This window comes from Epinephelus fuscoguttatus, linkage group LG3 (genome assembly GCF_011397635.1).
Source record: "Epinephelus fuscoguttatus linkage group LG3, E.fuscoguttatus.final_Chr_v1".
In the NCBI taxonomy this organism is placed as follows: Eukaryota; Metazoa; Chordata; class Actinopteri; order Perciformes; family Serranidae; genus Epinephelus; species Epinephelus fuscoguttatus.
In genome coordinates, this window is record NC_064754.1 from 37,841,520 (window position 1) to 37,854,544 (window position 13,025).

A 13,025-nucleotide genomic window follows, 5' to 3' on the forward strand; every position below is an offset into this window, starting at 1 on the left:
GCCTGTGTGACAGTATCTGTTGACGTCTTTTGAAAACTGAACCTTTGATTAAGCTAAACTAAACAAGAAGACTGGTATGCTTATTGCCTGCACTTTTTTGTGGACCCTCATAAGGAGTAGGTGCTGTAAAGATTTGTAACACACTGCACAGATTAAATTTGAAATATCTAAGTAAATGCAATTATTAGTGAGTGAAGATGAAGCCAGACCTCTGGGGAAGATTGTAACTGAATTTATTTTCATCCACTTTTTTCCATTTGTTTACATCTGAGATGGTTGCATCAAGTTTATTTTCACAAGTAGTTTTATTATATCAAACATATCAATATGAGAGGAAACACACAGGAAGCAGATTGAAGATATGCAAATGCTCTTTTCTTGGTTACTGTAGCTCATAGATCAGCATGGAGGGGATGAACTGAGCATGGCTTAACAAGCATGAACATAATACTGTATGATAAAGAAATGTACTTCCGAGTAATATCTGAGCATCTCGTGATCACAGCAGGAAGGCTTTTCTGACTGTGCACTGTGAACAGATCTCACGTGTCAAACTCTCCTAAGCCTTTGGATCCTCTGTTTTCCCCTCAGTTTATGCGGTGGAACGTTGTGCACAAAGTTCCTTGGAAGGATCCATCACCAAAGGTTTAGGCATCTTCAGACACTCCGCCTGAGCTTTGAACTCGTCCAACTCCTTGTCATCCACCTCCCTCCTTCTGCTGAACAGGCACAATTCCTCTGACCTATAATTTGGTCCCTCAAAAGCCAAGCTCAGTATCACACAGTCTTGACAGGTTGTTTTGATGATGGTCCCATTAAAGCCAAAATACTCAGTCTTAAAAGAAAAGGTAGGGCCCTCTACTGAGACGTTACGGGAATCATAGTGGCACACATCACCGTAACGATTGGTTTGAGTGTACGTTGAGTTGTGGAAGTCAATAGTTAGGCTGTCAATTGGTCTAAAACGGTGTGGAGCTTCAATGATTTTCAGACTGTCCGCAACCAAAACCCATCTGCCCTCCAAGCGTTGAAGATCAACATGACCCCAAGGTTCAACTATGTCTTTACAGTCCAGAGGAGCTGAATGGCTCACAGACGTCAAGCAGAGGAGAGCGATGGCGCACACAGCAAACATGTCTCTGTATGTTGAAATCAAATGCCTGTGGATCTGGACTCACCGGCAATGCAGCTTCTGTCTGAAAGTGGAGCCGGTATAGTCTCTTGTCGGCCTTTATAGCTGACCCAAAAATCCAGTTTCACAATCCTGAGAGCAGACCTTTGCTCTCTTTGATAAGTCGAATAAAAATAATCTGAAGACTGTGATTCCTTATTATTTACCTTTTTCTAACTCGTTTTACATGTAATATTGTAATGAGATTACTCCAAGACAGATAATGTACATAGCAGGCAATAAAACTTATCTTATTGGCTTACATTGAGAACTACAACTTCACTACATACACTCTGTTTGTTGAAATCACTGGGGCTATCAATCAATTCATTTTCAAATCAAAATTAATCGCAGAATTTCAAGTTAATTGCGATTAATCATACTTTTAATTGCGTGTTTAAAAGTATGATTAAAAGTATGATTAATCATACTTTTAATCATACTTTTAATTGCGAGTTTAAAATTCCATTATTTTGCATTTCAAAACATTTTGTAGTTCATATTAAAAAGGTGACGCAGTTCTTACCAGAGTGTTTTGTTTGGGAATCAAATGAATGCAATGAAAATTTTACTTCATGATATTCACTTTTACTTTAGTGTCAGCCGTATATGCTACAGAGAAGTGGTATATATCACCTAAAAGATGGAAACCAGAAGATTCATTTGAGATGTAGCTCAGCACAGTGTGCCAAGTTTTTCTAGTCATAAATCTGTAATAGGTGTAAACATTGCATGCAAAAAAAAGTACACAGTTTGTGCCCAAAACTGCATGGGACTAACATAAAGAGGACATGTCTGTAAAGGGGAAACTTGTGAGTACCCACAGAAATAGTTTTCACTCAGATATCTTAATAGCTTCCTGAAAACCTTCTTCGGTCTTCTAGTTTCATATGATACCCGTATCGTCACTAGACTAGAAATAAAACCCAGTCATTTATAGCCTTTAAAAGATAGGTAGTGGTGAAAATCACAGCATTTTTTTTTTTTTTAAAAAAAAAAAAGCTTTCTGTTTGCACCTTAATCACATTGCGCTAAGTTTCACAGTGAAACTCGTATCAGAAAGTTCCACTTACTCAACACCTGACACTGTTTTGCAATGTTTGTTTACTGGCATCCCCATTAATTGTCCTTTGCTGTTTAAACAGCGGAGGACAGTTTCTGGGAATGTTCAGTTCGTAGTGGAATGATTCAGCGATTCTGGGATCTGATTCTCCAGCCTTCGCCAACTCAACAGCCCAAACACTCGTATTATCTTTGCAACAGTACACACAATCTGCCCCCTTGGATTCATGCTTACAATTAAGACACAAATTGCTTGTACGAATGTGTCATCTGTGAATACAGACTGCAAATCTGGTTTTTGTGTTCTCATAGTTTGTTAGAAATTGTATTATGAAGAACTGGGGAAAAAAAGTACTTTTACTTCACTCAAGAAAAGTATTGGTGATTTCAAAAGTCTGCTCAGTAGAAGAAAATGTAATATATTTCTTGTTTATTTTTTAAAGGTCCAGTGTGTAGGATTTAGAGGGATATACAAAAAAAAGATTTATTACAGTAGCCAAGAACGGACAAACTAAGCACTGGCTATAGTCAGGGCCATTCAAGTTTTTCCCGACAGCCCCTATAGTTAGCAGCCACTCCACTATGACCAGCATTAGAGACCCAAGTTTCAGCTGGTTGCACACTTCAATCCTCACCACTAGATGCCACTAAATCCCCCTATATCTCACACACTCACTCACTCACTCTCTCTCTCTCTTTTTTTTTTAAAGATATTTTTTGGGGCATTTTTATCTTTAATGCACAGGACAGGTAGGTATGAAGGGGGGAGAGAGAGGGGGGATGACATGCAGCAAAGGGCCACGAACTGGATTCGAACCCAGGCCGCTGCAGCAACAGCCTTGTACATGGGGCGCCTGCTCTACCACTAAGCCACCGACACCCCAATCTCACACACTCTCTTTGCATGCCAATACCCATACTACCATACTGTTTAGTAAGCTAGAAAAACGAGAAATGAGTATGTCCTGATTGTATACTGTATACATACTGCATGCAACAGTACTCCGACTTTGGTTTGGTCCTTAAGATGACTGTGCAGTTAGCCATGAAGCTACCATAGGGGCAGGTAGAGACACTGCTGGGACTCCAGGCAGCTTTGATAAGCTCCATGGACTTGCATAAAGGGAGGATTTTGAGACTTGTTGCAGGAAACACAAGGTACATCGTCTGATGAGTTCAGTCCCTGTAATCCTGCTCTTTCTGCAGCATGTCTTGTAGATAGATCTGGATAGTTCTCTTCTCATACCAGTTGCTTCCAACTCCTATTTTATCAAGTGTGTTAGAACAGTATGTGAGAGACAGCTGTCCTAAACCAGTTGTCGCTGGTTTAGGAATAAGAAATACATAACATTATGAAACAACTGGTTAAATATTATCCAGTGTGTTTGTTTTTGCATGACGCAATGATGTCGTCTTCAGGAAAATCTACAATTTCAGGGATAGAGATTCTGGATGGACACCAAGTACATTAATCAATGTATCACAAATGTCAGTTTAATCATTTAACCATTCATCAATCATTTCAAAGCTGACATCTCAGACACTCTCAATTCAACATCTGTCTGTGTTCAGTTTATGCATCCATGCACAGATCTATGTCAGGAGCTCTGGAACCCCTCTTTCAAAAAGCACATCTGGTAAAAATACAAAGTTCATACTTTAAGGTATTTTAAAATAATTTCTCTTTTAAACTGACAACGGCCCACAAAATATTCAGCGGAACACGCTGTTGTTTATAAATTAGACCGTTTCATACTATTAGTCTCGGTACTGTCAAAACCTGTATTATACAGTGAATAAAAATGTTCAGGTCCTATACATGGATTAAAAGAATCTCTAATAAAAGACCAAAATCAATGAAATAAATCACCTTTAAAGTATTTAAATTAGAAGAATGCCCTCTCTGAACCTCTCTAGATCTTTGGACGTTGGATGTTATTTGTAGATTAAGAAAATTACCCAATGAATTATACATGTAGATACAACACTTTACAATAATACATCTTCAGTCTGTTTTGTTGCTTAACTAACTCTAATTGGTGGGTTTATTAGCTTATGCAGATTGGCTGGCTCATCTGCTAACCAGGAAAATTAAATCAAACTCAAACAGTTAAAAAAAAAAAAAAAACACACACACACACCTCCTGTTTTGGTCCACATTGTATGAGAAGAGAATTTAAAAGTTTAGTTCTGCATAGAGAGCTCTTCAAGGCACTTAAACACTGTCAAGTTCAGTCCATACCTCCCCCCGTCTTCATGTTGGAGAGAGCTCACTTCCTCTCTGAGTATTAAAACTCAAGAGTGGAACGAGGAAGTTTCAAGATGAAAACAAGGAATGAGAGCAGAGAGTCAGGGAGGAAAGGGAAGTAGCTTGAGGACTGATTTGAAAAACGATGGGTGCATAAAACAAAGAGACGAGGGAAGGAGTGTGTTATGAATTGAAAAGCAGACAGACAGACTGAAGAGGGAGAGAAGAAAGGAATGTACAGAGAGGGCAATTACATGACAGAGCAGCACTGGCAGGTTTTGTGTTTGGGTGCCTCAGTCTCCTTTCCCTGGTTAGCCCTGGTTGGGCTGTGTGTCTCTGTGCTGGCTGCTGCTGCTGCTGCTGCTGCTGGTTCTGCTTGGGTGTCGGGGGCTTTGGCCTGCGACAGAAGGGGTTCCTGCTCCCCCAGCCTTGCCTCTGTCCTCTGGTTCTCCTGGGGTTCGGCCAGGGGCACCTCCTGGAACTGGCCAGGCAGAATGGCAGGCTCTTGGGCTTTTAATGCTGCTTCAGCTCCCTCTGCTGCAGTTTCACCCTCAGCCTCTAGCTCAGGGGTGAGACTGGAGGGTTGTGCCTCAGAGTAGACTGGCACTGAAGCCACTGTAGTGCCCTCTAGAGCACTGGCTGGGGACTGCACCTGCAAAGAGGTTGGGTCTTCAGATTCTTTATCCTGTCCTTCAGCTTCTGTCTCTCCATCTCCGTTTATCTTTACGCCACCCTGCATGTCTTCATCTCCAGTTTCTGGTTGCGCCTCTGCAGTGGGTTCAGTAGCCTCAATCTCTTCTTCTGGCTGTGTGAAGGTTTCTGGAGCTGCTTCTGCTTTTACTACCCCCTCCACAGCCTCCAGAACCTCCACTCCCTCTTGGCCTGCTTCTGGAATCAGCAGAGGGGTTTCCTCCGGCTGCACTGTCTCCTGCTCATTTTCCTGGGGTGTAAGATCCTCAGGTACATCATCCCCTTCATCTGTGATGATCACTCGTTCTGCTCTCATCACCAGAGTCCCTTCCTCTTCCTCCTCATCCTCCTTATTAATTTTGACATTTGGAACCTGACCAGGCTCTGCCTCGGAAACACCCAGGCACAACCCAGGCTCCAGTTTCATGTTAATAACATCTTCAGAGGCTACAACTGCTCCATTGGTGGTGGGCTGAGTGTCGTGATCGGTGTCCACTTCGATGTCTCCACCGCCATTGGTTAGAACAGCTGTGGTTTCTTCCAGTAGTGCGCTTTGGCTAGTCTTCACTTCATCTTTAGCTGTTCCTGATGAAAACAGCAAAAAAATATCACTGTGAGCAAAAGAAGAGATATCTGTACAATTGCATGAATTAGAAAAGTTGGCGCTGAATTTAAATGATGTTGAATAAATTTGTAATCAATATGCCACACTGTCTTTAGCACTGATTTAGCTTTCATTATAGGTAGTGTAAATGTGAGACTTGATTGACATTAGAGGTTGCTTTTGCAGTTGCTTTGTCAGTGCTCAAAACAGGTGGCTTTATGTATTGTAATGCAGCTAACAAAAGGCTGTACCATCAATGAATCTTAATGCATTTCATTCAGAAGCTAATAAAGGGTAGTACTGTTATAGCTACCTGCTATAAAGTGTATACTAATAAATGAGGGCTTCAATTTGTTACAATCACTGTAAGTGGATATTATACAGAAAAGAAAGAAAAGAAAGAAATGTTAAGTATTTTAAGCATTTTAATGAATGCTTTACCTACAAAATGACCATCTGTAAATCAATTAATCAATCATGCCACGTTACCTTGAATTTGTGAGGAAAACTTTGTTTTTCTTGTATTCCTCCACGGATGTATTGATTGATTAGGGAACACATTTATGGACAACAACACCTTATCAAAAACATCTATTTACAAATGCGTGCATTTTTGCCAAAAAAAAAAAAATTAACCTTTGTGTTGTACATGTGTTTGAGAAGTACTGAGCATATGACTGGATAAATTAGACTTGGATTATACTGCACGTGTACTGAGCGTTTGTTAACGGATGTTTTGATGTGGTTTTCCTTTCATTAAACACGGTCCCAAATCAAATAATTAATCAATATTTTGCCATTTTCCGTGGCGGCATGTGAGTAAAACAAACTTTTGTGCACAAATTAAAGGTAACACACTATGGCTATCTGACATACAAATGGTTGTTTTGTGGTTGAAGTATTCCTTTAGGGCTATGTCATGAGATATGAGAGACAATATTTGATGAAAAAGTTAGAAACAAGATGAAAGTGAGCAGGAGATAAACTGGCAACAGAATAAAGAACATACATTACATGCAAATATAGATTCTGCAGTATGAAGTTATAGACCCTGAATGATTTAATACAAATGGATGGGCCAATTTCCTTTTCAAAACTCTTTTGTCCCCTTAAGCAGCTTCAGTAGCTGTCCATGTCTCTGCTGCCATCTAAAATTGCAAGTTAGGCATCTGAGTAGTATCTATTAGCATACATATATATGCAAGCCTTTTTCAACATGTGTAAATATTCATTGCAGCATGCATAAACTTTATGTGAAGTACAGGTATGTCCGTGCCACTTCTTCCTTTATAATGCAAATTTCTTAAGATGAGTACACACAATGCATACAGACAGGTATTTCTATAGGGGATTTCATAGTCTATAAGGGGTTGGGGTAGGATGGAGATTTCAGAAGAATAAACAAGAGGAAGAATGGAAAGGAAATGAGATGTTTTCAGGTTAAAAGTGAACAGAGCGATGTTGACATCAAAAAGAATATAGACGTGATTTAATGTGCAGGATTTGTTTCTGGATAATTGGGGTTTGCAATCTGTGCATGAGCTTTATGAGAATTATTGTGGTGTACGTATGTGTGCATTTTATGACACGTGAGTCAACTCTGTACCCACCCAATCCTAGTGTGTTTTTTTCTCCGTTCTGCACAACAGCATCTAGGGCCATTTCTGAGGAAGAAAAAAAATGTATTCATTGCATGTAGCAGTGATTTTTTAGTTAGATGTGCAGTATAAAAATTATTAATCCATATGGATTTAGGGCACTACGGGGTACTGATTTCTTAGAAAATTACACCATTTTACTGAAACTTTAAATCAAAATATTCAAAGATGAAACTGTTGCTGTACTACCAGGCCCACACTGAGGACAGAATTAAGCTAATCAACACACCTTTGCTTTTCTTGAATAACTTATCTTGTTATAACATCAACACACAGGTGCAACATTAGAAGATGGCAACAACCTAACTAAAAATGTGCTTTTTTCATAATATAGTACCCAAGTTCTTTTCATTGCAAGCAAATAGATAAAAATGGGAAGAAGTCAAAGCATTTAACACATGATCAATATGTACTAATGTAATTAAGTAAGAGCAGCATTAGAGGCACAGTTGTGATTGCAGCCAGAAAAACAGTGTATCTGCACTCAGTGGTTTTAACATGATGAAGTGTTGCAGGGTTGACATGTATTGGACAAAATACAGTGTGGATGGATGACAGCAATGCTTCGCTGTGCACTCTGTTACAGACTGAGCTTGTCAAATTGCTTGAAAATAGTCACGTTAACTCCTACACTGTGTGAAATTTGCATTGAGTTATTGCTCCCTCTGGCAGAAAAAAACGCTAATGGATATGTGATTTTCTAAAATGTCTACTGTATTTTTAACATTTCTCTGCACCAAAAGGTTTATCTGATCCCACTTACCTGCTCCGGCCTCTGCCACTTTCACTGCCTCCTGTTGGGTAAGAGGGACAGTGGAGGGATTAAATTTACTGTGACTCAAACTGTGAAACTGTCTGTGTTGTGCTGCTCAAACCTCTGGTGTATTTTAAAGGGAATATAAAAAGACAACAAATGAACTGCAAATACCAGAGCATCACACAAGCTTTGAGAAAACAGTCACAATCCAGAATATTTGTCCTAATGTCATCTAAGTAAGTTTCTATCCTACACTCTCAACAGCACAGACAAGCACAGACTGTCAGGGTTAAAGCAAGTTAGATTTAAGACTTTCTGAGACTTTTTAATGCCACTCAAAATTAAATTTAAGACCGATTTTACAATAACCAATACTGAAGGAAAAAAAAACATGAACCGACATCAGTTACTCAGGGCCGGGGACAATTTTGCCCAAATGCTTATTGTTAACATAAAACATGACTTTTTTTCGTGGACACGAGGGTAGAACAGAACTGGGAAATACCTGCCATTTGTTGGCAAGCTGTCATGTTTTTTATTTCACACTCTGCATGTGGGATTCCACTGCCTTGATTCCTGTCATGCCAAGTTTGAATTTTTTTTCTGTAGAATATAGTGAGATTTGCATGCATTGCCTTGTATTAGTTTCAGCCCTACTGAGAAATCTTGGTTAAATAGCCAATTTTGGTTGAATCTGCACTTCCCCATGCCATCTAGGGTGAGAATTTGTGTTTCTTAAGATGGCTATGGCATTATCCACCTAACTCTCCCTAGTACTCATTGCCTTCGTTGGTTGGATTGGTTAGGTTTAGGCAAGAGGAGTGGGATTGCTTCGGGTTAGGGTAAGAATGTCAGGGTAAACCAAGTAGGGCGGGTCATGCCTTCGCCATGCTTGGAAACATAAATTCATGTTCAGGGTACAGTGACATCTAGCTAGCAGACAGTGGATACTCTGCTGAGTATCCTGGCCAAAAAACTGTGTTGTTGGTTCACCTATGCTTATCTGCATGATCTGCATAATCTAGTGGTGAGGTTGGAACCAATTGCAACCAACTAAAACTTGTCCCTTCTGCCAAGTATTACAGGAAAACTACTGTGGCTGACATGAAAACAAAAATGGCCCTATCTAGAGCCTGTGTTTGGTTTGTTTGTTCTGAACTAATGTAGAAACAACATGGTGAGCTCTGTAGTAGAGGATGTGCCCCGTACGTGGATATAAACTGCTCACTCTAAGGTGTCAAAAACACAAGTCTTGTTTTCAAGAGGTTATGAACTATAGAAAACATTTTTATTATATTATATTTAATTTCTGCCAATACATCTCCCTAACGATTTTACACTGGACGTTTATTGCGTCCACTGTGGACTCTCAGTTGAATGACAATGATGATTTTAATTGTTAAATGACCATGACATTCTGCCTAGTCGCAATATTGCAAAAATTAGGCCTATCCTGACCCGAAAAGATGCAGAAAAATTGGTCCACGCTTTTGTTACCTCAAGGCTGGATTACTGTAACTATTATCAGGTAGCTCTAGTAAGTCCTTAAAAACTCTCCAGCTAATTCAGAATGCAGCAGCACGTGTACTAACAGGAACTAAGAAACGTGATCATATTTCTCCTGTTTTAGCTTCTCTGCACTGGCTCCCTGTAAAATCCAGAACTGAATTTAAAATCCTACTGTTAACTTATAAAGCTCTAAATGGTCAAGCTCCGTCATATCTTAGAGAGCTCATAGTGCCATATTATCCCACCAGAACACTGCGCTCTGAGAACGCAGGGTTACTCGTGGTCCCTAAAGTCTCCAAAAGTAGATCAGAAGCCAGAGCCTTCAGCTATCAGGCTCCTCTCCTGTGGAATCATCTTCCTGTTGCGGTCCGGGAGGCAGACACCGTCTCCACATTTAAGACTAGACTTAAGACTTTCCTCTTTGATAAAGCTTATAGTTAGGGCTGGCTCAGGCTTGCCCTGTACCAGCCCCTAGTTAGGCTGACTTAGGCCTAGTCTGCCGGAGGACCCCCTATAATACACCGGGCACCTTCTCTCCTTCTCTCTCTCGTCCTATTACTGCATCTTGCTAACTCGGCTTCTTCTCCGGAGCCTTTGTGCTCCACTGTCTCTCAGGTTAACTCGTATTGCAGCGGTGCCTGGATAGCGTGACGTGTGTGGTTGTGCTGCTGCCGTGGTCAGATGTCCCCTGCTGCCATGGTCAGATGCCTCCTGCTGCTGCTGTTATCATTAGTCATACTTCTACTGTTATTATACACATATGATTATTGTCACACATGTATACTATCAAATATTAATATATTATTATTAATTATAATATTATTACTTTCATTAATGTTGTTGTAATCTACTGTCATTACCGTCTGTCCTGCATCTCTCTCTGTCTCTCTCTCTGTCTCTCTCATTGTGTCATACGGTTTACTGTTAATTTATTATGCTGATCTGTTCTGTACGACATCTATTGCTCGTCTGTCCGTCCTGGAAGAGGGATCCCTCCTCGGTTGCTCTTCCTGAGGTTTCTACCGTTTTTTTTTCCCCCGTTAAAGGGTTTTTTTGGGGAGTTTTTCCTTATCCACTGTGAGGGTCCAAAGGACAGAGGGATGTCGTATGCTGTAAAGCCCTGTGAGGCAAATTGTGATTTGTGATATTGGGCTTTATAAATAAAATTGATTGATTGATTGATTGATTGATTGAAGGGGGAGTGATTGAGCTCAAAAGCCCTACCTGACCTTTGAAAAGTTGACCCCTTTCCAAAGTTTGGCGTAGCATGCACTTAACCACATCAGAACCGCATAGATAAACTGTAATCATATATGTGTGTAGCTTTAACAGTTAAAAAACAGCTTTGGCATTGGTCTAAAAATATCATCACATTCCTAGTCTCATCAGAAAGCATTAGGCAAACAAAGTGATAAAAAAAAAAAAAAAAATCAGCTTCAGTTGCCAGATATTAGCTGTCACTCATTCTCAATCTGCCCACTAAACCAAGGCTTTGCTGGCAGGGCCCGTTAAAAATGATGTATTTTCACACAGAAGATAAGGTCATACATTCCATGTCTCCTCCATCACAGGCTGTAACAGCTATTAAAAATGAAATCATCCTCTGTTTATGTCTCCAGTCGATTTGAGCTGAACTCCAAAAGCCAAAATTAAGATGAATATATAACCATAAAAATGCCTCACTAAAAGGACCCTGGAGCAGATGGCGGAAGAGGAGGGACAACGCTTTTGTTCTACTAAAAAGACCTTCAGGTAAACATAACTTGTGCTTGGCTTGAGGTGAAACAATAATTCCAGAGTGGATCAAGTGCTAAATTGTTTATGTAACAGGGCTGCTCACATTCATGAAAGTTCTGCTTTTGAAAAAGAGGCGCTACATCAAAGGTACATTAAGAGAGGAAATGAATTATTCATGGCAAAAAGCCATAGACAGAAGTTGTGGGAAATTTTCTGCGTAATGGAGGATGATGGAGCGAGCTTATTCCGACACAAATTCCAAACCCCTTTGTGTCCAGAGTGTGAGTGGACGAGTGTGTGTGTGCAAGTTCCTCACTATTTGGCCACCCTCCATCTGTTCCTTCAGCTTCTCCTCCTCCTCTGTCAACTGCTGATTCTCTGACTGCAACCTGAGACGGACACAAAGTTGTGCAGACAGACACAAAAACAAACACATAAAATTTATACCTTGAATGCACTCTTAGTTTATGTTTTAATTTAATGCTTATGATCCCAATCTAAGTAACACTACAGTAGGCACTTTTTTCTCTGAAGCAGTATGATTAAATTCCCCCAGCGGCCATATACAGTTTGAGGAGCCCTGGTGGTGAGCAGGGCAAAGCTGTGAGCCTGTGCAATAATAAGATTGGGATCTTGGAGTGTAGTCTTCAGGGACTTGACAACATTGTCCACTGCAATAAGTCTAGTACTGTCTGGCAAGCGAGCAGGCTGGATCACCCTCTTGCTCTGCAAGTTCAGTACTGGCAGGAATTAAAACTTAACTTTGCCAAAGCATACATAATGTACAACAACAGCAAAAATGACAAGAAAACAAAAATAGAAAAGGGAATGCTGCAGCTATCAATTATACATGAAGTTTGAACTATACAAATACAACAAAAATGTGTCAGTTCTCTCCAGCTCTGTCAGCTCACAAACTGACTCACACACACACACACACACACACACACAACCTCACACACTGTGGCTGTACTTGTCAATGCGCTTTTCAATCTCCTGGGCCTGGGATCCCCAAAGAGGGGAGCGAGGGCTTTGGGCGTCTGGAGAGGCTGGGGACAAAGGAGCTCCTTCCATCAACCACTGGTCTCTCAGAGACTTCCTCTGAGGTGAGAAAGAGAAGGCGAGGAAGAAAAAGAATGTATTGTGGTGATCTGATTATGTTATTCAAGCAACGGTAATCATAACATGATAAACACTATGCTCTTGGATGATGATATTAGACCATTGTGGGCAACTCTGCAAATCAGTGGGCAGAGGTGCCTGTTGGCAATATCAGATTTTTGCATTGCTGTGATGGACTTCTGCTTAATTTGCTGGATAATCCAAAAACAGACAGACCTGGTTGGTTATTTAGTCATGAACAGTTTGGTCAGTTGATTTTCCAAAAAACTGACTAAACCACAAATCATACAGTAGATAAATATCAAGATATAAAACTACACGTACAATGATACAGGATTCATTTTTAAAGCCCATACCTTCAGTGGAACAAAGCTCTTTAAATGGAATATCAGTTTAATTATTTCACGTTATTTTATAAGCATTTGTTATATGACAATATGTAGCCAGTGAATTAGATATCAAAAAAT

General features: G+C 40.2%; 1 protein-coding gene across 7 annotated transcripts in view; it reads right to left on the bottom strand.

Annotated features, from left to right (window-relative positions):
• Positions 1 to 216: 216 nt before the first annotated feature.
• The window catches only part of palm3 (paralemmin 3), a 56,657-nt gene continuing 43,848 nt past the window's right edge, over positions 217 to 13,025 (bottom strand). For all 7 annotated transcript variants that reach the window (XM_049567001.1, XM_049567009.1, XM_049566959.1 and 4 more), the window contains 5 exons: positions 12,410 to 12,537; positions 11,753 to 11,825; positions 8,197 to 8,227; positions 7,386 to 7,439; positions 217 to 5,756 (listed from right to left, as the gene is read on the bottom strand). In XM_049567001.1, the coding sequence (XP_049422958.1) occupies positions 4,732 to 5,756; positions 7,386 to 7,439; positions 8,197 to 8,227; positions 11,753 to 11,825; positions 12,410 to 12,537 (1,311 nt within the window). In that variant the 3' untranslated portion in view covers positions 217 to 4,731. The remainder of the gene's footprint in view (positions 5,757 to 7,385; positions 7,440 to 8,196; positions 8,228 to 11,752; positions 11,826 to 12,409; positions 12,538 to 13,025) is intronic.